The 26,632-nt window shown below is 40.7% G+C and overlaps 1 protein-coding gene across 1 annotated transcript in view; it reads right to left on the bottom strand.

Moving 5' to 3' along the window:
- Positions 1-24,129, bottom strand: part of FAM186A (family with sequence similarity 186 member A) — a gene marked incomplete at both ends in the record, with an annotated part of 109,322 nt that extends 85,193 nt beyond the window's left edge. The window contains one exon of the mRNA XM_080660224.1: positions 23,968-24,129. Within this exon, the coding sequence (XP_080516350.1) occupies positions 23,968-24,129 (162 nt within the window). The remainder of the gene's footprint in view (positions 1-23,967) is intronic.
- Between the last annotated feature and the right edge of the window lie 2,503 nt (positions 24,130-26,632).

Raw genomic sequence — 26,632 nt, 5'->3', positions numbered from 1 at the left:
TTGTCAGCTGATTTCTCAACAGAAACTATGCAGGCCAGACGGGAGTGGCAAGAAATATTCAAAGTGATGAATAGCAAGAACCTACAACCAAGATTACTCTACCCAGCAAAGCTATCATTCAGAATTGAAGGGCAGATAAAGAGCTTCACAGATAAGAAAAAGCTAAAGGAGTTCATCATCGCCAAACCAGTATTATATGAAATGCTGAAAGGTATTCTTTAAGAAGAGGAAGAAGAAAAAGGTAAAGATAAATATTATGAACAACAAATACATATCTATCAATAAGTGAATCTAAAAATCAAGTGAATAAAAAATCTAATGAACAGAATAAAATGGTGAATATAATAGAATCAGGGGCATAGAAAGGGAGTGGACTGACAATCCTCAGGTGGAGGGGACCCATGGGGGGGGGGGAAAGAGGAACAACTGTAATAATCTGAACAATAAAAATTTATTTAAAAATATTTGTGAAATAAAAAAAGAATCAACCAATGAATGCATAACTAAGGGGAGCCACAAACCCATCTCTCTCTCTTTCCACTTTTCCTCTCTCTCTTCAAAATCAATAAATAAAAATAAATATTTTTTAAAAGAAAAATATCAACAAAGTCCAGAGTAAGTAGAAGGAAGAAAATAATAAAGATCAGAGCGGAGCCCTGGCCAGTTTTGCTCAGTAAATAGAGCATCTGCCTGCAGACTGAAGGGTTCAGTTCTGTTCAAGGGCACATACCTCAGTTGTAGGCTCGATCTCTAGCCCCCATCCAGGTGCATGCAAGAGGCAACCAATCGATGTGTCTCTCTCACATCCATGTTTCTCTCTCTCTACTCCTCCTTTCCACTCTCTCTAAAAATCATGGAAAATATATTCTTGGGTGAGGATTAACAACAACAAAGAGATCAGAACAGAAATAAATTACATAGGGACTAAAAAACAACAACAAAATATCAATTAAACCAAGAGCTGGTTCTTTGAAAAGATGAACAAGATTGATGAACCTTTAACCAGACTCATCAAGAAACAAAAAGAGAGAACCCAAATAAATAAAATCAGAAATGAAACAGAAGTAACAACTGATACCAGAGAACTATAAAGGATTGTAAGAGAATACTATGAACAACTATATGCCAACAAAATGGACAACCTGGGAAAAATGGATAAATTCCTAGAAACATACAATCTTCTGAAACTCAATAAGGAAGAATCAGAACACCTGAATAGACTGATTACAAGTACTGACATTGAAGCAGCAATAAAAAACAAACAAAAAATAACTCCCAGCAAACAAAGGTCCTATACCAGATAGCAAATTTACCAAACATTCAAAAAAGAACTAACACCTCTCCTTCTCAAACTATTCCAAAAAATTCAAAACAAAACAAAACAAAACAAAAATTCAAGAGGAGGGAAGACTTCCAAGCTCTTTTTACAAGACCAGCTTTATCCTAATTAAAAAGAACAGATAAAGGCACTACAAAGAAAGAAAATTATAGGTCAATATACCTGCTGAACATAGATGTTAAAATCCTCAACAAAATATTTGCAAACTATCTCTGGCTGGTTTGGCTCAGTGGATAGAGCATTGGAAAGGTCCAGGGCTCAATTCCAGTCAAGGGTGCACGCCTGGGTTGCGGGCTCGATCACCAGTGGGGAGCATGCAGGAGGCAGCTGATCAGTGGTTCTCTCTCATCATTGATGTTTCTATCTCTCTCTCCCTCTCCCTTCTTCTCTGAAATCAATAAAAAAATATTTAAAAAACATTTGCAAACTAGATCCAGCAATACATTAAAAAGATCATACACTATGATCAAGCGGGATTTATCGTGGGGATGGAATGTTGGTACAATATTTGCAAATCGATAAATATGATAAATCACATAAACAAAATGAAAAATAAAAATTACACAATCATAAAAGATGCAGAAAAGCATTTGATAAAATCCAGCACCCACCTATAATAATAAAAGCATAATATGCTAATTAGACCGGACACCCTTCCAGACATCCTTCTGGATGACCTTCCGGACGAAGCCACGGCGGCAGAGGCGGAGGCAGTGGCAGCCACCGCAGTAGTGAGGGCCAAGGCAGAGGCAACCACCATGTTGGTGGTGGCCAAGCCCCTTGCAGGAGTTTCATGCATCAGGCCTCTAGTTTATGATAAAAACTCTCAGCAAAGTGGGACTAGAGAGATCATATCTCAACATAATAAAGGCCATATATAACAAACTCTCAGCCAACATCACACTCAATGGGCAAAAACTAAAAGTGTTTCCCTTAAGATAGGGAACAAGACAATATATCCACTTTCACCACCTTTATCCAACACTAGAGGCCCAGTGCATGAAATTCACTGTGCCCTCTCACAGTCCGGGAGCCCTCAGGGGTTGTCCAACTGACAACTTAGGATGTCAGTCAGACATCCTTAGTACTGCTGTGGAGGCGGGAGAGGCTCCTGCCATCGCCACTGCACTTGCCAGCCATGAGCCCGGTTTCTGGCTGAGCAGCACTCCCCCCGTGGGAGCACACTGACCACCAGGGGGCAGATCCTGCATTGAGCGTCTGCCCCCTGGTGTGTGTCATAGTGACTGGTCTTTCCTCCATTCAGTTGATTTGCATAATAGCTTTTTATTATATAGGATAATACTAGAACTCCTAGCCACAGCAGTCAGAGAAGAAGAAGAAATAAAACACATCCAAATTGGAAAAGAAGAAGTGAAATGGTTATTATTTGCAGATGACATGATATTGTACATAGAAAACCCCAAAGCTGGAGGGAGTCAATGGGGGAGAAAAGGGTGACATAACAATAAAGATTTTTTTTTTAAAAAAAGAAAAGAAAACCCTAAGGACTCCACTAAAAAACTACTAGATTTTGCCGAAACCGGTTTGGCTCAGTGGATAGAGCGTCGGCCTGCAGAGTGAAGGGTCCCAGGTTCGATTCCGGTCAAGGGCATGTACCTTGGTTGCGGGCACATCCCCAGTAGGGGGTGTGCAGGAGGCAGCTGATCGATGTTTCTCTCTCATCGATGTTTCTAACTCTCTATCCCTCTCCCTTCCTCTCTGTAAAAAATCAATAAAATATATATTTTTTTAAAAAAAAGTTTAAAAACAAAACAACAACAAAAAAAACTACTAGATTTGCCCTAGCTGGTTTGGCTCAATGATTTTCTATCATCATTGATGTTTCAATGTCTCTCTCCCGCTCCCTTCCTCTCTGAAATCAATTATGTATAATAAAAACATAATATGCTAATTAGACCGGATGTCCTTCCAGACGTCCTTCCTTCCAGATAAAGCCACAGCAGGCAGGGGCCCAGGCAGAGGTTGGTAGAGGCCTCCCCAGCCGCGGCGGCAGTGGGCGGGGTCCAGGGCCAAGGCCCTTGCATGAATTTTGTGCATCGGGCCTCTAGTATATCTATAATAGTAAAAGCATAATATGCTAATTAGACTGGACATCCTTCCAGATGACCTTCCAGATGAAGCCGGGGCTGTGAGGGCAGCCTGGGTGCCAGGTGCCAGAGGGAAGCCGGTGCCGGCGCCAGGGGAAAGAAGGCCTACTCTTGCACAAATTTTGTGCATTGGGCCTCTAGTATTTATTTATTTATTTATTTATTTATTTATTTATTTATTTATTTAAACAGAATGTCCATACTACCCAAAGCAACCTAGAGATTCAACATAATTCCTATTAAGATACCAATGGCATATTTAACAAATATAGAACAAATATTCCAAAAATTTATATGCAACCCAAAAAGACCTAGCATAGCCTCAGCAGTCTTGAGAAAGAACTAAGTTGAAGGTATCATACTACCTGATATAAAACTACACTACAAAGCCATTGTAATAAAAACTCCATGGTACTGGCACAAGAACAGGCATATAGTTCAACCCAGAAATAAATTCATACCTTTATGTTCAATTAATATTTGACAAAAGGAGGCAAGAGAGTACAATGGAGTCAAGACAGTTTCTTTAGTAAATGGTGTTGGAAAAAATTGGACAGACACATGCAAAAAAAATGAAACTAGACTACCAACATACACCATGTCCTATCTAATAAAGAGGGAATATGCTAATTAACCATCACTCCATCACAAAGATGGCTGCACCCACAGCTGAGGCCAAGTTCCCATAAGGAGCCTTAACGAGCAATCAGCAGGGACCTGAGGCTACACCCTTCCCCCGCCCCGTGGGGCTTGACAGGGGACCTCAGGCCATGTCCCCCACCCGGCAGGGCTTGACAGGGGACCTCAAGGTGCGCTTCCCATCCTGGTGCTGGGCTAGGGGACCTCAGGCCACACCCCCCACCAGGTGGGGCTTGACAGGGGACTTCAGGCCGCACCCCCCACCCCAGCACTGAGCCAGGGGACCTGAGGCTGCGGCCCCCCTGCCTGGCAGGGCTTGACAGGGGACCTCAAGGTGCACCTTCAGTGCTGGTCGGGGGAACTCAGGCCGCACCCCCCACCCAGGGGGGACCTGAGGCTGCACCCCCCTGCCGATGGGGCTTGGGTCTTGACAGGGGACCTGAGGCTGCACCCCCCCCACACACCTGGCGGGGTTTGACGGGGGACCTCAGGCCATGCCCCCTACCCAGCGGGGCTTGACAGGGGATCTCAGGCCATCTCCCACACCTGGCGGGGCTTGATGGGGGACCTCAAGGCACGCCCCCTGTCCTGGTGCCGGGCCAGGGGACCTGAGGCTACGTTCCCTGCATGGCAGGGCTTGACAAGGGTGGGACTAGCCAGGTCTGGATCTATCCCAATGGTGGGGGGGTGGTGGTGGCGGCCGGGTCTGAGTCTCATGCAATTTTGAGGCACATGTGGATGGGCAGGGACTTGACTCTGGTCCCGTGGTACATCCCAGACTCTGACAGGAGGAAGGTTTTCATATACATTTTACTAATTTTCTTTCATCTCTGACACTTCTATTATAGAGAAAGGGCAAATAGCAATATTAAATTATTTCCTCTAATTAATCCCCTTTTGATGTGCATGAATTTCATGCACTGGGCCACTAGTACATGAATAAACTCAAAATGGATGAAAGACTTAAATGTAAGTCATGAAACCATAAAAATCTTGGAAGAAACCATAGACAGCAAAGTCTCAGACATCTCTAATAGCAATATGTTTGCCAACACATCTCCTAGGGCAAAGGAAACTAAGGAGAAAATTAACAAATGGGACTACATCAAACTAAAAAGCTTTTGGTTGTTTTGTTTTTTTTTAAATATTTTATTGATTTTTTTACAGAGAGGAAGGGAGAAGGATAGAGAGTTAGAAACATCAATCAGCTGCCTCCTGCACACTCCCTACTGGGTATGAGCTCGCAACCAAGGTACATGCCCTTGACTAGAATTGAACCTGGGACCCTTCAGTCCTCAGGCCAACGCTCTATCCACTGAGCCAAATCAATTAGGGCCTAAAAAGCTTCTGTACAGCAAAAAACATTAGCAAAATGAAAAGGGAGCCCAATGAGTGAGAGAATATATTTGCCAATGATACATGTGATAAGGTGATAAGGGTTAATTTCCAAAATATATAAAGAACTCATATAACTCAACAAAATACAACTCAATTAAAAAATGGGCAAAGGACCTAAATAAACCCTTCTCCAAACAGGACATACAAATGGCCAAGAGACATGAAAAAATGCTCAACTTCGCCGAAACCGGTTTGGCTCAGTGGATAGAGCGTTGGCCTGCGGACTGAGGGGTCCCGGGTTCGATTCCGGTCAGGGGCACGTACCTTGGTTGCGGGCACATCCCCAGTGGGAGGTGTGCAGGAGGCAGCTGATCGATGTTTCTCTCTCATCGATGTTTCTAACTCTCTATCCCTCTCCCTTCCTCTCTGTAAAATATCAATAAAATATATTTAAAAAAAAAATGCTCAACTTCACTAATCATTAGAGAGATGCAAATTAAAATGACAATGAGGTATCACCTCACACCTGCCAGAATGGCTACCATCAATGAATCAACAAACAAGTGCTGGTGAGGATGTGGGAAAAGGGAACCATAATAACACTGGTGGTCGGAATGTAGACTGGTACAGCCACTGTGGAAAACACTATGAACTTTCCTCAAAAAATTAAATATGAAACTGCCATTTGACCCAGCCATCCCACTTCTGAGGATATATCCTAAGAACCCTAAAACACCCATCAGAAAGAATATATGCATCCTTGTGTTCATAGCAGTGTTTTTTACTAAGATCTGAAATAGCCTAAGTGCCCATTAGTAGATGATTGGATAAAAAAGCTGTGGTAGCGGGCTGGTGTGGCTCAGTAGTTGAGCGTCAACCTATGAACCAGGAGGTCATGGTCCAGTTCCCGGTCAGTTCACATGCCCGGGTTGTGAGCTCATCCCCAGTGTGGGGTGTGCAATAGGCAGCTGATCAATGATTTCCTCTCATCATTGATGTGTTCTCTCTCTTCACTCTTCCTTCCTCTCTGAAACCAATATTAATTAACTAACTAATTAAAAAAAAAAGCTGTGGTACAGCCCAGCCAGTGTGGCTCAATTAGTTGATCATCATCACATGCACCAGGATTTGGGGCTCGATTCTCAGTAGGGGGCACGCAGAAGGGAGCCAATCAATGTTTCTCATCGATGTTTCTACCTCTCTCCCGCTCCCTTCCCCTCTCTTAAATCAATAATAAAAAAAATATATATTTTTAAAGCTGTGGTACATTTACACTATGGAATACTAGGCAGCTGTAAAAAAGAAGAATCTCTTACCCTTTGAGATAGCATGGATGGACCTGGATTTTATTATGCTAAGCAAAATAAGCCAGTCAGAGAGAGGTGAATATCACACCATCTCACTTATATGTGGGATCTACTGAACAAAAGAAACTGATGAACAAAGAATGTTTAGAGACTTGGAAGCATGGAACAGACTGACAGATCTTAGAGGGAAGGGGGAGGAGGAAAGAAATTAACCAAAGAACTTATATACATATATGCATAGCCCATGGACATAGACAATAGTGCGGTGAAGGCCTGAGGTGGGACTGGTTCCAGGAGGTGAGAGGAAAAGGGGGAAAATAGGGGATAGGTATAATACTCTCAACAATAAAAATAAATATATAAAATAATTAACCTCACAGGGTGATCTAATCATAGATTTCTAACTAGGCATGTCATGGTGGGTAGTCACGCTCCAGGAATATAACTCTTTATTTTATTAATTTTTAAATTTTTATTTATTGACTTTTAGAGAGAGAGAGAGCAAGAGAGAGAAACATCGATTTGTTCCACTTACTTATGCATTCATTGGTTGATTCTTGTATGTGCCCTGACTGGGGATCAAACCCACATCCTTGGTGGATGGGGACAATGCCCTAACCAACTGACCTACCTGGCCAGGGTGCATTTGAGATCTTGATTCCCAGCATTTGTCATCAGTTTTAGCTCAAATAAACTCATAAAAATTCTCTACAGGTTTGGATGTTTCATTTGTAAACATGGTCTAACCATCGTTTTCTTTTGATTTCTAATTTTACATGGATATTGAATATACAGGTCAAGGTCTACCAGAATTGGTATGTAAAGCATGAAAAAATTTAAAGAATTTGTTGTCATAGAAGAGCTGAGAGGCTAAACAGGGAATGAAAGCAAGACAACCAGAGTTTAGCAACAGCAGAAACAAAAAGAGGAGTTAATGTTACTGTAGCTCCAGTGCTTGTGTCACCCAAAGGAAACTGGTGTAATAGGTCTATCATGAAATAGAGCCATGAAGGAGATGCTTTCAGAGACACTTTCCCAATCAAACAGGAAGCAGTTCTACCTGCCTCCCGCCTTAATGTTTTCCTTTGCCTCTTTGTCAAACCCAGTAGAAGTCAGCAGACATAGGTACTCGGGTAAGGCAACCTTCACCCCTCACCCATTCCTTCTCACTCTACATAATTCAGAGAAGACTAAAGGAAAAGTAAACAGACCCAGGTCCAGCAGATTGATATATTTGCTTCATTTTTACCATGTAAATAATATTATTTCTAATTAGAATGGTTAGAAAATACTAACCATTGATTGGAATACTTATTTTTCTGACTTCTTTTGCCCTTAGTATTGACTTTTTCTTTCAGTAATTGTTTCCTTAAAATTTTCAATACATATGTTTATAAATTAACACATTCTAAAGTAAATCAATATCAGTGCCCATTATGAACAGCACAAGTATCTTAAGGCTTTAACTCTGATCACTCTTCTTTTAATATGCTACTTTGGTTGTTGTTAATCCTCACCTGAGGACAATTTTTTTCCATTGATTTTTTTTTTTTTAGAGAGAGTGGAAGGGACGGGGAGAGACAGAGAGAGAAACATCAATGTGAAAGAGAGACACTGATTGGCTGCCTTCCACAGGAGACCAGACCAGGGCCAGGGATCGAGCCTGCAACCAAGGTACATGCCCTTGACCAGAATTGAACCTGTGACCCTTCAATTGAGGGCTCACGCTCTAACCACTGAGCACCAGGTAGGGCTTAATATGCTATTGTTGTCCAGTAATTTCTTTTTTCGTAAAACTCCACTCATTATATATTATTATTTTGTTGTTGTTATTGTTTTATATACCTGATATCTATATATTTGCCTATGTTTACAATTTTATTTTCTCATCATGCCTCTTTTCATATTAGAGTCCTCAGTGATTTCCTTTCTTTTTTCCTCAGGAACATCCGTTAGACATTTCTTAGTGAGGTTCTATTAGTAAACCCTCTAAATTACTCATTTTAAAATGTCTTTATTTCAACCTCACACTTGAAAGATAGTTTTGCTAGATGTGCACTTCTAGGTTGAGAGGTGTTTACTCTCAAAGCTTTGAAGTTGTTATTCCATTACCTTTGGTATCCATAGTTAATGTTGAGATAGCTGGGAGTACAAAACGCCGTTACTTTATAGGGATCTATATTCTTCAGCTGATTTTAAGATGTAATCTTTGTCTGTGGTTTTTTGCAGTTTCACTGCTATGTAAGTATGAATTTCTTTTTTAAGTATGAATTTAATTTTTGGTATCTTGCTTGGGATTCTTTCGGGTTTCTAAATCTGAGAATTGGTATCTTTTATTCAATTGTGTAAAATTCTCAACATTATCTATTTATTACCTCTCTCCAGTCCTTTATTTGATTTTTCTGAAAGTCTGACTAGAATATGTTGGCTCTTCATGTTAGTTAACCTCTCATTTGTGGTTTCAATTTCTTTATCGCTGAGCTGCATTCTTCTTCAGAATTTTCTTAGTTCATTAGCTTTTTTTTTAGCTGGTCTAATCTGCTACTTAATCTGTCTATTGAGTTTATAATTTTAACATTTTTAATTTTATGCCTAGAAATTTTATTTAGTTCTTTTTTAAAAAAAACTTCTGGCTAGCCGAAACCGGTTTGGCTCAGTGGATAGAGCGTCGGCCTGCGGACTGAAGGGTCCCGGGTTCGATTCCTGTCAAGGGCATGTACCTTGGTTGTGGGCACATCCCCAGTGGGAGGTGTGCAGGAGGCAGCTGATCGATGTTTCTCTCTCATCGATGTTTCTGGCTTTCTATCCCTCTCCTTTCCTCTCTGTAAAATATCAATAAAATATAGTTAAAAAAAAAAACAAAAAAAAAAAACTTCTGGCTAGCCCTAACCGGTTTGGCTCAGTGGATAGAGCGTCAGCCTACGGACTCAAGGGTCCCAGGTTCGATTCCGGTCCAAGGGCATGTACCTTGGTTGTGGGTACATACCCAGTAGGGAGTGTGCAGGAGGCAGCTGATCGATGTTTCTCTCTCATTGATGTTTCAAACCCTCTATCCTTCTCCCTTCCTCCTTGTAAAAAATCAATAAAATATATTTTTTTAAAAATAGAGAAACTAGGACAGAAAAAACAAAATAAAACAAACAAAAAACTTCTGGCTCATTTTAAGAGACTTTAACCTTTAGTCATATTTTGATTATTTTTATTTCTTTAAGCAGGGTAAATGAGCTTAAATTTTATATCTAATCATTTTTAAACCTAATGTTTGTGGATATGATTTCTTAGGCTCTTGTTTCTGCTAAATCCTTTTAAAAATATATTTATTTATTAAATTGATTGAAGTGACATTGGTCAACATGAACATATACTATTAGGTCTCTCTATTTTCTCTATTGATTTCCTGTTTTCGATTTTATTGATTTCTGCTCTAATTTTCCCCTCACTACCACAATTATGCAGTTGAGTTTCCTGCATTTGGGGAAATTGCAAGGGTCAGCACATCTAGAGTGGGACAGATACACCTAGCCCTGGGAAAACTACCCTCGTGATCCTCTATCCCCTACCAGGTAAGTATCTGTTGTAAATTTTTAAATTTCTTCTGCTTACTTTGATATCTTTTTAAATTAAATCTTTATTGTTGAAAGTATTACATGCGTTCCTTTTTAAATTTAATTTGCTCCTTTCTTTTTAGTTTCTCAAGGTGGAAAGCTGTTATTTATTTTGAATCTTTCTTTTTTTTACTAATATATGTATTCAATGATATACATTTCCCTCTAAGTACTACTTTTGCTGCAACCACAAATTTTGAATCAATAATAATAATCTTCCCAACAAAGAACAGATGGCTTCACTTGTGAGTAGTAACAAACTAAAGAGTTGATATACCCTAGGTAGGCCAGTGCAAATGTACTGCTGACCTTGCCAGCTGAAAGCAAACTGCTTCTGGTGGTCCTCATGGAGAAAAACCATTTGCCAGATCAGTAGCTACATACCAGGTACCACAGGATGTGTTCATTTGCTCAAGCTATTACCACATCTTGTACTTCAGCTGCAATTTGAGTCACCACCTGGTTAATATTATAATCATCCACTGTCATTCTCCAAATCCATCTGTCTTCTACACAGGCCCAAATAGGCACGTTGAATAAAGATGTGTTAGGAATCTTAACACCTGCATCTTTCAGGTCTTCGATGGTGGCACTTATCTCTGTAATCCCTCTAGAAATGCAGAATTACTTTTAATTTACTATTTTTCTAGGGAGAGGCAGTTCTAGTGACTTCCACTTGGCAATTTCCCATCATATAGCCCTCACTAAAGGAACCAACGTGGGGGATTCTGCCAGCTATTGAATACGTCTATTTCATTATATATTCCAGTACTGGGAAAATAACCACAGAATGGGTTCAGGGGCCCAATGAACAAAACTGTGAGGTGAGCCTGAGCTAAAACTCTGTTTATCACCTGACTTCCATAAGTCTCTATTCTGACTGATGGACAACAGTGGACGTTGGGACCACCTAGAATTAGAGTCAGTTCAGAGCCAGTGTCTAGTAGTTCCCCAAAGGTCTGATTATTTCCTTTTCCAGATGCAGTTATTCTTTTCTTTTTTTTTAAATATATTTTATTTATTTTTTACAGAGAGAAAGAGAGAGGGAGAGAGAGTTAGAAACATCGATGAGAGAGAAACAGCGATCAGCTGCCTCCTGCACACCTCCTACTGGGGATGTGCCCGCAACCAAGGTACATGCCCTTGACCGGAATCGAACCTGGGACCTTTCATTCCGCAGGCTGACGCTCTATCCACTGAGCCAAACCGGTTAGGGCCAGATGCAGTTATTCTTGTAAATGCCATAGGTCTCTTTGGAAAGCCTCAAGACAGATTAATAGTACAAATTTTTGGTAGTGTACTGGGGTCTTTCCTGGAGGAGGTCTCAGCCTCCCCCTTCATTCAAGGGGTTCTGGGTCTATAAACTGGGTCAAGTCTGGGAATTGATTGAGGGGCGATGACTGTCTTTTTAAAAGATATTATTATTATTATTAATCTTCACTCAAGGATATTTTTTCATTGATTTTTAGAGGGAGTGGAAGGGAGAGGGAGAGACAGTGAGAGAGACACATCAATTGGTTGTCTCTCACATGCATGCCCAACCAGGGCCAGGGAATGAGCCTACAACCAAGGTACGTGCCCTTGACCAGAATCCAACCTGGGAACTTTCAGTCTGTGGGCCAATGCTCTATCCACTGAGCTACACAGGCTAGGGCGATGACTATCTACTTTTATGATTCAGGTTAGACTTTCATTCACTTGACCTAGATAATTCATAATTATCTATTTCACTTCTAGGAACACCACAATCACTAGCCAATGCCATAGTTCTGCATAAGTCAGACTATTCTGATTGGTGCTTTGACTCTGCTGTCCATTAAGGGAACCATAACCATCTGGCCTTTGGTGGTTGAGTGCCACCACATAGCTCCTGCCACCACAGGATCCAATTACTTCCATTGAATTTAGGTTTTCCAATTCAGTGACTACAGTTCTGACTGTTAGGTCTGACCTACAGAGAAGAGCAATCACAGAGCTCTTCATGGATGCTGAGGTGCCCCTCATAGATTTCTCACGTGCATGGTGAAAGTATGTCTTCTGGACTTACTTTCCAGAAGACATATTTCACCATGAATAGGATGGATGAGTAGGTCTTATAACTCCCTAATCTGCAACATTAAATGCAGAACCCCTGCTTAGGGAGCCCATATCAATAAATTTGGCCTGCTCCAACTTTATGTTTCTTCCACCATTAAACCACACCCCATATATCCATTCCCACATATATCCCCTAGGTTTCAGACTATAAAAGTTAGAAAATTCAAGTAGTCCTTTTGGAGTGTAGTACACCTTCTCATGGGTCACACTATGTACCTCACCTTTAGTGGCCTGCTGGGATTTGAGTCTAGAAACAAAGACTTGTAACAGGGATAGCTCCTAAAGAGACTCAGCATTGTCTTGCCTGGCAACTGCCTCAGGAGAGATTATTAGTTTCCTCAGGCAATGCAGAGTTAATCCCCTCAGACGGGTGGAGAGGCCACTCTCACTGGGGTTGGAGAGGCTGCTCCTAATGTGGTAGAAGGCCACTCCCCTAGCAAGAACACTCATCAGAATTTAAAGGTTCAATGACCCAAGCTTTATCAGTACCTTTCCATCATCCCCCATTCCAACTTTCATAATCCCATTCCTTCCCAATCAATGCCCTCACTTTAACATTAGCCCCTCAGTGAGAATCTGGGTTTAATTTTCAGCAGTTTCAGTCATGCAGCTACAGGATATAGGGGTCTCCTTCAGGGTACACAAAGGCACTTTCAGATCATTTATGTGGCACTTGAGCTGGCAGTTTGAATCCCTGAGCTCATCCATTTCTTTCTCCATTTTGTCCAGCGATATTAGGAGCAAATAACCAATCTCATTACATTTGTTAGTTTGCCAAAAATGTTTGAAAGTATTACATACACAATTACAAAGATTCTTGCTTTTTATATGTGTGTGATTAGGAGTAGCTAATGGTGATATTTTGCATATTTTAATTGCCAGATTATGTTAAGGACTATCACTACTCTCTTTAATACTGGAATAGGAGTCATTCACACCTTAAACCTAATCAAATTAGACAGCCAATTTCAGAAACTCCAAACCCAATTCAGAAAACTCATCCTTAATATTCTGTTTCTTCAAAACCACCCTTGGTATTGAATTTATGATGTAGACCCAGTCTGAAAGCCAGCACACTCAAGACCCAAGAAGAGCTGATGTTCTAGTTCAAGGCAGGTGAAGACTAATGTCCCAGCTCAAGGCAGTGAGGCAAATGGAGTAGAGTTCTCTTTCACTCAGCCTTTTTGTTCTATTCAGGTCTTTTTTTTTTTTAATATATTTTATTGATTTTTTACAGAGAGGAAGAGAGAGGGATAGAGAGTTAGAAACATTGATGAGAGAGAAACATCCATCAGCTGCCTCCTGCACACTCCCCACTGGGTATGTGCCTGCAACCAAGGTACATGCCCTTGACCAGAATCGAACCTGGGACCCTTGAGTCCGTAGGCCAATGCTCCAGCCACTGAGCCAAACCAGTCAGGGCTATTCAGGTCTTTAGTTGATTGGATTAGATCTTTACTCAGTCTACTGATCCAAGTGTTAATCTCATCCAAAAATATCTTTATAGACATATCCAAAATAATGTTTGACTAAATATCTGGGCACCCTGTGGCCCAGTAAAGTTGACACATAAAATTAACCATCCCAACTATGAATAGAGTAAAAAAAAAAAAAAAAGTGGGAGAAAATATTTGCAAATTACATATTTAATAAATGGTTCATATCAAGAATATAAAAAGAATTCCTACAAATCAACAAGAACAAACTTAGTTCCAAAATGGGCAAGAGACTTGTATGGACATTTTATGAAAGAATATATACACATGGCCAATAAGCACATAGAAAGATGTTCAATCTTGCCCAACTGGTGTGGCTCAATGGTCGACCTGTGAACCAGAAGGTCTGGGTTTGATTCCCAGTCAGGGCATATGCCCAGGTTTCAGGCTTGATCCCCAGTGGGGGGTGTACAGGAGTCAGCTGATCAATGATTCTCTCTCAGCATTGATGATTCTATCTCTCTCTTCCTCTCTGAATTCAATAAAAAATATATTTTTAAAAAATAATGTATAAAAAAAGATGTTTGATCTCACTAATCATGAAGGAAATGCAAACTGAAACCACAATGAGATACTTCACACCCATTAGGATGGCTATTATCACAAAAAGAAAAACCCAGAACATAACAAGTGTTAGTGAGAATGTGGAGAAATTGGAACCTTTGTTAACTGCTGATAGGAATGTAAAATTAATGATGCAGCCACTACAGAAAACAATGTTCGATTAAAAACAGAATTACCATATTACCCAGCAATTCTGCTCCTGAGTATATAAAAAATTAAAAACAGGGACTTGAATCGATATCTGTACTCCAGTGTTCATAGTAGCATTACTCACAATAGTAAAGAGGTGGAAGCTATCCAAATGTCTATTGATGAATGAATGGATAAACAAAATGTGATATTCTATATAATAAAAGGCTAATATGCAAATTGTCCCTTTGGGAGTTTGACCAACTGGGAGGAGTTTGACCAGCCGGGAGTTCGACTGCCCACTATGACGTGTGCTGACCACCGGGGGTGGCATGAAATGAAGGAAGGCCCTGGCCGGCAGCCGGCAGCTGGGGGAAGGGAGGTCCCGGCCAGCAGCTGTAAGGCCCCAATTGGCCCTGATTGCTGGCCAGGCCTAGGGACCCTACCCATGCATGAATTTCATGCACCGGGCCTCTAGTATACATATAATGGAATATTACACAACTTTAAAAAGAAAGGCAATTTTGATACATGCTACAATAATAGATGAATTTTTAAAACATGGTAAGTGATATAAATCACGCACAAAAGGACAAATACTTTATGATTGCACTTACATAAGTTATATAGAGTAGACAAATGCATAGAGACAGAATAAAATGGTGTTTGCCAGAGTTTGGGGGTGGGAGGGGAATAGGTAGTTATTGTTTAACTAGAGGCTCGGTGCACAAAATTCATGCACGGGGGCGGGTGTCCCTCAGCCCAGCCTGCACCCTCTCCAATCTGGGACCCCTTGAGGGATGTCCAACTGCATTCCTCTCACAACCAGGACTGCTGGCTCCCAACCGCTCACTTGCCTGCCTGCCTGATTGCTCCTAACTGCTTCTGCCTGCCAGCCTGATCACCCCCTAACCACTCCCCTGCCAGCCTGATAGATGCCTAACTGCTCTGCTGCCGGCCCGATGGCCCCTAACTGCCCTCCCCTGCAGGCCTGGTCACTCCCAACTGCCCTCCTCTGCTGGCCCGGTCACCCCTAACTGCCCTCCCCTGAAGGCCTGATTGCCCCCAACTGCCCTCCCTTGCAGGCCTGGACCCTCCAAACTGCCCTCCCCTGCTGGCCTTATCGCCCCCAACTGCCCTCCCCTGCTGGCCTGATCGCCCACAACTGCCCTCCCCTGCCGGCCATCTTGTTGCGGCCATCTTGTGTCCACATGGGGGCAGCCATCTTGTGTGTTGGAGTGACGGTCAATTTGCATATTACTCTTTTTTAGATAGGATGGGTCAGAATTTCTGTTTGGGATGGTGAGAAAGTTCTGAAAATAGATAGTGATGATGGTTACACAACATTGTAAATTAATGCTACTGAATTCTACAATTAAAAAGAGTTAAGATTGAAAATTTTATTTATACTTTAGCATAATAAAAATTGAAAAATAGGGAATTGCCTGTTTAAAGCAAAAGTAACAGGAATGTAATAAATAATGAGTTTATAATGTACATAGTAGTATAATAAAAATATCACAAATGGCCCAGGCTGGGTGGCTCAGTTGATTGGAGTGTACACCAAAAGATTGTGGGTTCAGTCCCCAGTCAGGGCACAAATGGAAGGCAACTGATCAATGTTTCTCTTTCACATCAATGTTTTCTCTCTCTCTCTCTCTCTCTCTCTCTCTCTCTCTCTCTTTTTCTTCTTCTTCTTCTTCTCTCTAAAATAAACATATCCTCAAGTAAGGAATTATATATATATCACTAATGCCAGGAGGTGAGGGAGATAGAATATTGCTATAAGGTTCATACACTGTTCATGAAGTAGTAAAATAAAAAAAATGAAGTAGTATAATCCCATTTGAAAATAGATGGTGGTAATTTAAATATCTAGACTATAAATACTACAGCAACCACTAAAAAGGTGAAATATAATTATAGCTAATAAGCCAATAAAAGAAATAAAATAATCATCAAAATATATTGAATCTAAAAGAAGTCAGAAAAAGAATAAAAAGGCTCTCTCTCTCCCTCTCCCTTCCCCTTTAAAACCAATAAAAATACATATTTTAAGAATAAAAAGGAAACAAAAAACCCCACATGAGACATAGAAAACAAATAGCAAGATGGTAAATTTAAATCTAACCATATCAATAATCACTTTAAATATCAATGGTCTAAACACCCAATTAAAAGGCAGAGATTGTCAGGTTGGATAAAAAAGAAACCCAATTAGCCCTAGCTGGTTTGGCTCAGTGGATAGAGTGTCCACCTGTGGACTAAAGGATCCTGGGTTCGATTTCAGTCAAGGGCACATGCCCAGGTTGTGGGCTTGATCCCCAGTAGGGGGCGTGCAGGAGGCAGCCGATCAATGATTCTCTCTCATCATTGATGTTTTTATCTCCCTTTCCCTCTCCCTTCATCTCTGAAATCAATAAAAATATATTTTAAGAAAAAGAAATACAATTATATGCTTTATATAAAAAAACCACTATAGCCTGGCTGGTGTGGCTCAGTAATTGAATATTGACCTATTAACCAGGAGGTCTCAGTTTGATTCCTGGTGAGGGCACATGCCCGGGTTGTGGGTTCAATCCCCAGCATGGGGTGTGCAGGAGACAGCCAATCAATAATTCTCTCTCAGCATTGATGTTTCTACCTCTCTCCCTCTCCCTTCCTCTCTGAAATGAAAAAGAAATTAAGTTTTTTAAAAAGGGGGTTCTAGTCCTAGCTGGTTTGGCTCAGTGAATAGACCATTTGGCTGCAGACTGAAGGGTCCCAGGTTCAATTCTGGTCAAGGGCACATGCCCAGGTTGCAGGGTCAATCCCCAGTAGGGGGCATGCAGGAGGTGGTTGGTTGGTGATTCTCTCTCATCATTGATGTTTCTACCTCTCCTCTTCCTTCCTCTCTGAAATCAATTAAAAATTTTTTTAAATAAAAATAAATTAAAAAACGGGTTTGGATGCTCTAAGCAGTAACCTTGGCCCTGGCAGGGTAACTCAGTTGGTTAGGCATTGTCTGATACACCAAGGTTTCAGGTTTGATTCCTGGTCAGGGCACTACAAGAATCAACCAATGAATGCATAAATAAGTGGAACCACAAATCAATGTTTCTCTCTCTCTCTCCCTCAAATCAATTTTTTAAAATAAAAAAGTAAAGTAACCTCACAGAGTGATCTGATTATAACTTCCTAACTGGGCAGGTCATGCATATAACTTTTTTAGTAGACAGTTTTTTTTTTTAAGCTAGCCTTGTCCATTGTTTTCTTTGTGCATTTAGGTTTACACACCTTTGCAATAAGCATAACAACTCTCAAGAGAGTACATAAGCCCTGACCAGTTTGGCTCAGTGGATAGACCGTTGGCCTGCGGACTGAAGGGTCCCAGGTTTGATTCCGGTCAAGGGCATGTACCTTGGTTGCGGGCACATCCCCAGTGGGAGATGTGCAAGAGGCAGCTGATCGATGTTTCTAACTCTCTATCCCTCTCCCTTCCTCTCTGTAAAAAATCAATAAAATATATTTTTTTAAAAAAATCAATAAAATATATTAAAAAAAAAGAGAGGGAGAGCACATAAACTTGTTAACTACACTGTAATCCAATAATCTTGTTAACTACACTATAATCCAATCCCCATCTTGCTTTCTCCCACCTTCATGGAATCTTATGTTCCTCCTTAGTTCAAATGCATAGAAGAAACTGCAAAACTGTTATTCTCTGAAGCAATTGTCATCAGTTTGGGCTCAAATAAACTCTTATAAAACTATCTACAGCCCTGGTCCGGTAGCTCAGTTGGTGAGAGTGTCATCCCAATGGGCCATGGTTGCGAGTCCAATCCCCCATCAGAGCACATACAAAAGTCAACAAATGAATGCATGAATAAGTGGAACAATAAATCAATGTCTCTCTCTCTCTCTCTCTCTCTCTCTCTCTCTCTCTCTCTCTCTCTCTCTCATTTCTTTCATTCACATTATTCATAGAGTACTCCACTAAACAACAGAATAAAAATTGTGCATATATAGCATTTACTAATAGAGACCATATTCTGAACCATAAAACAAATCTCAAGAAATTTACAAAGATTCAGATCATATGAAATAAGTTCTCTGAATGCAAAAATACTGAATTACAAATACAATTTTTTATATCTCCAAATATTTGAAAACTAAATAACACTCTTCTAAATAACTAATGGGTCAAAGAAAAAAAAAATCAAAAGGGAAAGTATTGAAAACTGAATAAACGCTAGCCAGTTTGGCTCAGTGGGTAGAGTGTTGGTCTGAGGACTGAAGAATCCTGGGTTCAATTCTGCTCAAAGGCACATGCCTGGCTTTTGGGCTTAATTCCCAGTTGGGGGCATGCAGGAGGCAGCAGGTCAATGATTCTCTCTCATCTCCTTCCTATCTTTCCACCTCCTTTCCTCTCTGAGATCAATAAAAAATATTTTAAAAAGAAAAGAAAACTGAATAAAATAAAAGCAGAGCACTTTTATTTTCAGAGGGGAAAATATATGGAACAAAACACTTACTGCAAAAGAAAAAATTTATTAAATCAATGAGTTCAGCTCCTACCTTAAGAAATTGGAAAAAGAAAAGCTAATTATACCCAAAGTACACAGGGTAAATGAAATAAAAAAGATCAGTTTGGAAATCAGTAACATAAAAAATAGAAACACAATTAGAGAAGAATCAAAAGTTGATTCTTTGAGATCAACAAAATTGGTAAAGCTATAGACTAATGAGCAGAGAGAAAAATTAATAAACCTTTAGACACAAGCAGAGAAAGAGAGATAGGAAACAAATTGAAGAAAATAAACAAATTGGACTACATCAAAATAAAAAGAGAACATATTTGGCAATGATACATCTGATAAAGGTTTAATATCCTAAGTATATAAGGAACTCATACAACTTAACAAAAGAAAGACAAACAATCCAATTAAAAAAAATGGGCAAAGGACCTAAATAGACACTTCTTCAAAGTGGACATACAGATGGCCAAGACACATATAAAAAAATTCTCATAATCACTGATCATGAGAGACATGCAAATTAAAATAACAATGAGGTATCACTTCACACCTGTCAGAAGGGCTACCATCAACAAATCAACAAATGGCAAGTGCTGGCAAGGATGTGGAGAACAGGGAACCCTAGTACACTGCTAGTGGGAATGCAGACTTTCAGCCATTATGAAAAACAGTATGGCATTTCCTCAAATAATTAAATACGGAACTGCCATTTGACCCTGTAATTTCACTTCTAGGAATATATCCTAAGAGACCCGAAACACCAATCAGAAAGAATGTATGCACCCCTATGTTCATAGCAGCACAATTTATAATAGCTAAAATCTGGAAACAGTCCAAGTGCCCCATCAGTAGATGAGTAGATAAAAAAAGTTGTGGTACGTTTACACCATTGAACACTATGCAGCAGTAAAAAAGGTTCTCTTACCCTTTGAGACAGCATGGAGGGACCTGCAGAGTATTGTGCTAAGCCAAAATAAGCCAGTCAGAGAAAGACAAGTATCACATCATCCCACTCATGTGGAATCTGATGAACAAAATAGATCCAGAGACATAGAAGCATAGAACAGACTGTGAGATCTCAGAGGGAAGGCAGCAGGGGGGGGGGGGAGGGTGGGAAGAGATTAAACAAAGAACTTGTATGCATATATGCATACCCCATGGACACAGACAATAGGGTAGTGAAGGCCTGGGGTGGTTGGTGGGGGGCAGGCTAGAAGGGGTCAATGGGGGATAAAGAAGGACATATGTAATACTTTCAACAATAAAGATTTAATTTGAAAAATTCTCTCCAGAAATAAAAAGAGAGAGATAGAAAAAGACAAATTACTAATATCATAAATGAGAGGTGATATTATAAAGGTTCTACAGATAATGAAGGGATAGTAGTAGATTATCATGAACAACTTTAAACCAATAAACTCAAAAACTCAGATGCAATGGACAAATTCCTTGAAAGATACAAATTGTGAAAGCTTACTGAAGAAGAAATAAGATAACATGCGTAGCCCTAGGATGTTTTTCAAAATTAAATTTGTAGTTTAAAACCTTCCCATAGTTAAACCCCAAGTCTAGATGGTTTCATTGGTTTTCTCCCAACCCCACCAAAACATCGGTGGTTTCTACAAACATATAAAAGGAAATGCCAATTCTTCAACAAACTCTTACAGAAAATTGTAGAGAATATTCTACTTGAGTCTATAAAGCTAGCATTACTCCAATGCCATTATAAGAAAACTACAGACTAATGTATTTTATAAACATGGACACAAAAAATTATTAACAAACTTTAGCAAACTGAATACAAGATGATAAGAAAACATGCTACATCTATAATAATAAAAGCATAATATGTTAATTAGACTGGACAGCCGAATGACCTTCCGGACATCCTTCTAAATGACCTTCCGGACGAAACTGGGGCTGCAAGGTCTGAGGCAAGCCACCGCGGCTGCAAGGGCCAAGCCCTTTGCACGAATTTCGTGCATTAGGCCTCTAGTTATGAATAAATGGCATTTATTCCAAAAATACAAGGTTGGTTTAGCATTCATAAATCAATGTAATTTACTATATTAACAGATTTGAGAGAGAAAAACGTGATTATTCCACTAAAGTCAGTAAAAGCTTTTGATAAAACCTAATATTAATAAGTCACATGGGTATGATATACAACATGGTGACTATAGATAATACTGTATTGCATTTTGAATGTTGCTAAGAGAGTAAATATTGAAAGATCTCATTACAAGAATGAAACGTGTAATTATGTATGGTGATGGGTATTAACTAGATGTAATGTGGTCATTTCACAATATGTACACTTATTGAATTAAAAAATAAACCCAATATCTATTATTGATTAAAAATCTAGGTAAACTAGGAAAAGAAGGAAATTTCCCCAACTTTATAAAGAGCATTCTAAAATATATATAGTTACTATCATACTTAATGGTGGAAAACTGAATGCTTTTCCCTAACATCAAGAACAAAATAAGAATGCCTCATTACTTCTACTCAACTTTATACGGGGGGTCCTAGCCTACCTAGTACACCAAGAACTAAGTTTAAATGCAGACAGATATTAAAGGAGAAAATAAAGCTGCCTCTATTAGCATATGCAGGATTATCTATCTAATAAAAGAGTAATATGCAAATTAACAACCACTCTGCTACACCACAAGCCACGCCCACCAGCCACACCCACCAGCCAATCAGGAGCAAGTATGCAAATTAACCCAAACAAGATGGCTGTGGCCACAGAGAGAGCAGGAGGGAGGCTTGGGTTTCCCCGGCGATGGAAGAAGCCAAGCTTTCTGCACACCCTGGCCGGCCCACTCCAGGCTACAAAGTTTTAATTATAGAAGATACATAAATCCCAACAGAAATGGCGGCAGCCACGGAGCGAGCAGAAGGCTTGGCTCTGCTCCAGGCTACAAAGTTTCAATTGTAGAAGATAAATAAATCCCAGATACCAGGGCCTCCGCTTGGGTCACCGGGGGGCGTGGCCGGCTTGCAAACCACCACAGGCCCCTCACCCAGGCTGCCCCATGCCCCAAGGGAACCCCCATCCTGATCCAGGACACCCTTCAGGGCAAACCAGCCCATGCACCGGGCCCCCACCCATGCACCAGGCCTCTATCCTATCTAATAAAAGAGTAATATGCAGATTGACCATCACTCCAACACACAAGATGGCTGCCCCCACGTGGTCAAAGATGGCTGCCCCCATGTGGACACAAGATGGCCACCACAAGATGGCCAGCAGGGTAGGGCAATTGGGAGGGACCAGGCCTGCAAGGGAGGGCAGTTGGGGGCGATCAAGCCTGCAGGGGAGGGCAGTTAGGGGTGACCAGGCTGGCCGAGGAGGGAAGTTGGGGGTGACTGGGCCTGCAGGGAAGGGCAGTTAGGGGGGACCCAGGCCTGCAGGGGAGGGCAGTTGGGGGAGACCAGGCCTGCAGGGGAGGGCAGTTAGGGGCAAGCAGGCTGGCAGGGAGCACTTAGGCATTAATCAGGCTGGCAGGGGAGTGGTTAGGGGGTGATCAGGCTGGCAGGCAGAAGCGGTTAGGGGCAATCAGGAAGGAAGGCAGGTGAGCAGTTGGGAGCCAGCAGTCCTGGATTGTGAGAGGGATGTCCAACTGCTCGTTTAGGCACGATCCCACCAGGATTGGGCCTAAACGGGCAGTCGGACATTCCTCATGTGGTCCCAGATTGGAGAGGGTGCAGGCTGGGCTGAGGGACACCCTCCCCCCTCCCAGTGCACGAATTTCATGCACTGGGCCTCTAGTCCTATATAATATAGAGCTAATATGCAAATGGTCCTCATGCCCTCAGGTCATCACACCCTCAGGCCATCACGCCCTAACTGCTCAGACACTCCACACTGGGGAGAGAGGAATGGGGACCAGCCAGGCACAAATGACCTCTCGAGAGAGGAATGGGACCAGCCAGGCTGTGGCCCGGGAGAGGGACAAGTCGCATGCCCTGTAGTCCCGGGCACCAGCACCTGCAGCCCTGGCGAAGGTGCCCTCCCACGGTCCCCTGCAGCTGCAGCCGGCCCGGGTCCTGGGTGCCTGCGGCAGTCTGGAGGGAGGGTATCCTGGGTCCTGGGTGCGGGTTGAGGCAGAGGCAGTTAGGGGAGGTCAGGCCAGCAGGGGAGCAGTTAGGGGCAATCAGGCTGATAGGGGAACAGTTAGGGGAGATCAGGTAGGCAGGCAGAGGTGGTTAGGGGCAATCAGGCAGGCAGGCAGAGGGGTTAGGGGCAATCAGGCAGGCAGGCAGGTGAGCAGTTAGGAGCCAGTGGTCCCGGATTTTGAGAGGCAGTTGGACATCCCCTGGGGGGTTCCGGATTGGAGGGGGTGCAGGCAGGGCTGAGGGTTTCTCCCCCCCCCCCGCCCTGTATATGAATTTCTTGCACTGGGCCTCTAGTATATGTAGAAAATCCCAAAGAATGTACAAAGAAAATCTATGAGGATGAATCACTGCTAATAAGCTATTTGATAAGTCAGTCAGGAACAAATGAAAACTATTGACTAAAATTAGATATCAAAATTAGCTAGCTTTTGATTTTAATTTCTCTTTGATTCTCAATCATTCAATAGCACATGTGATTTATTTCTTAAAAAGCTTAATTCTGAGATGACAATGAAAGAGACAAATATGAAATTGGAGCTTGTTTATCCAGTCAGGTGAAATTGTCATTTGAAATCAAAATTACCTTAAACACAGTCAAATATCATGCAAATAAAATGAGTTCTAAAAAAATGTAGCTAGTCATGGGAAGTTAAAGAAAAAATAAGTTACAACCTATAAAATTCTCATGAGGTATACCTACCTCTCTGGCTCGAAAGAGCTGTGCTTGCTCAATCTTAGATATGACCTGCTGTACGGAGACAGGGATCTCAAGTCTAGAGACCTCAAGGTCCACTCTGGGTATGAGGGTATAACCCACAACTTCATTTTCTGAATCAGATTCACTGTATATCTCATTTTTCATTTTGATAAAGTCGAGCGATTTTCTTTTTCTTCTTTATTTCCTCCTCAGAATATAGGCAAATGGTAATAAACGTGTCCACGAGGAAGCTAGAAGTCTTTCCTGCTCTCAGACATTGTGGTTTACCTCGCCACTAATTTGTTGCTAACCATGGTGTTCTGGTCCTGGTGATGTCATAATAGACCCGTTGTGACATTATTATTGACTCAAACATTCTAAGAGTGCTTACTATATGCAAAGAACTAGGCATTCTATATGCTGTGATGGTAGAAGGGTGAAGGGGGGAGGGTGGAAAGAACAGACAACAGGAATGATAAAAGAAATAGAAATATAGCCCTGCTTAAATGAGCTTAAAATCTAGGTGTTAGAATTCAAGATCTAGTGTATCAAATGTAACTCCTGGTTCTTCTCTCTTCTTGAAATTTTGCTTAAGAATATTTAAGCCTGTAATGGAGTAATTGTGTTACAACTTCCTCAGCTGCCCCTCAATTTTTTCTAGACATGTAGTAACTTAGAAGATATTATTTGAGTGATGACTATACTCTGCACTGCCTAGTTACCTGTTTTTTCCAAGGAACCTGACTGAAGAAGGCTTTGAAGTTCCATATTTGGCTCCAGAAATGGAAGGGTACTAGAGGCTACTTTCTAACTGAAAGAGGAGTACTTTGGGCAGCTTCTTTGATTGCAGTGGATGTGAAAGGATGTAGGAGGCTGGAGACATTAGACAGTGGTTTTGTTGGGTGTATAGCTTTCTTACTTTTTAATTCAAAAAATATGAAAAAGTACAGAAAGTAAATATTATAATCATGTGTCTATCACCTAGAATGAACAAATATTAACATTTTGTCATATCTGCTTCGGATTTTTTTTTTTTAATTATTGATTTGAGAGAGGAATGGAGAGGGTGAGAGAGATAGAAACATCAATGATGAGAATCACTAATTGGCTACCTCCTGCACGCCCCTCCTGGGGATCGAGCCCACAACCCGGGCATGTGCCCTTGACTGCAGTCAAACCTAGGACCCTGCAGCCCGCAGGCCAACGCTCTATCCACTGAGCCAAACCAGCTAGGGTTGCTTCAGATCTTTTTAAAAGAAAGCATTAGATATAAGTTGAAGTCCTCTTGGTGTTCTCCCCAGACTCCTTCCTTCCCCTCTGTCCCTTTTTAGAGGCAATGACTACCATGAATTTGATATATTTATGTCTAATCTATGTTTATGTAGTTTTACCACACGTGTATATGTTAATAAACTATATAATATCGTTTTATAGGTTTTACATTTTATACAAGTTGTGGATGTATTACTTAGTTTCTCTATAAGAACTTCCAATCTTGAGTCCTTACTGTAACCTTATTGTAAATTTAGTCGTACATTGAGTCCTTGTTGTAAACTTGTAAAGTCAAACAACTGATATGTTGCAGGCTTTCAGAAAAAGGAGGCAGAGGATCATAAAGCAGTTGTCTTTTAACAATATCAATATACAGAGAGCAAATTAGATATTTTTCTTTCTCTTTAAGATCCTGTTATCTAAGTTACTTCCTCTGTTTTCCCAAGTCACTTTGTAAACTTTCTATTATAGTACTTATCTCATTAAAGTATAACTATTATTTGTCTCTACCATTAGTGCAAACTCAAAACCAGATGCTGTACTTAGTTTTCTTTCTCTAACACTTGATGTATTCTTTCTCAGTTTCTCTACAGATACTGTCTAAATTTGGATATCTATTATAATTTCAGATTTCTCTCCTTACGGAAACTTTTCTAAGCCCCAGAATACTTTCTTTTTGTTTAATTAAAATTTTTTTTATTGATTTCAGAGAGGAAGGGAGGAGAGATAGAAATATCAATGATGAGAGAGAGAATCATTGATTGGCTGCCTCCTGCACGCCCCCTATTGGGGATCGAGCCCACAACCTGGGCATTTGCTCTTGACTGGAATCGAACCCAGAGCCCTTCAGTCCACAGGCCAATGCTCTATCCACTGAGCCAAATCGGCTAGGGCCAGAATACTTTTTTTTATTGTTAGACTGCCCATCCTGCCCCTATTACTATTACTCCCTCCTTTTCTGTAAATCACAATTAAGTGTATTTATTCAAAGAAGTTTATGATGTTTTCTGAAAGGACCACGATTAAAGAAAATTATTTATTTTTATAAATGTGAGGTTTGTGAAAATATCCAGCATTTCTTGTCATTATCAATTAACTTGTTTAAGTATTTTGTTGAAAATATTACATTGTGAGATCCTTAAATTGTTTTTCACTTGATTTTTTTACATTGCTTACTCCAATAGGCATTCATAAGGCAGCCAGCGTGCTTATCAACTAAACTAATTTAGCATTATTGTGCTCTCATATTTTTTATGCAGCATGGAATTCATCAGCAACTAAAAATGAAGATTTTTTAAAGCAAATTTAAAACTCTCTCCTTCCCTTTCAATTTGAGAAGCATTTTTTGAGACACTACTATGTGACTACCATTATCCTAGACTGTGAAGAATATAAT

The sequence above is a fragment of the Plecotus auritus genome (genome assembly GCF_963455305.1).
Source record: "Plecotus auritus genome assembly, chromosome: 3".
Taxonomy (NCBI): Eukaryota; Metazoa; Chordata; class Mammalia; order Chiroptera; family Vespertilionidae; genus Plecotus; species Plecotus auritus.
The sequence above is the reverse complement of the archived record's forward strand: the minus strand, read 5'-3'. Positions and strand labels throughout refer to the sequence as shown.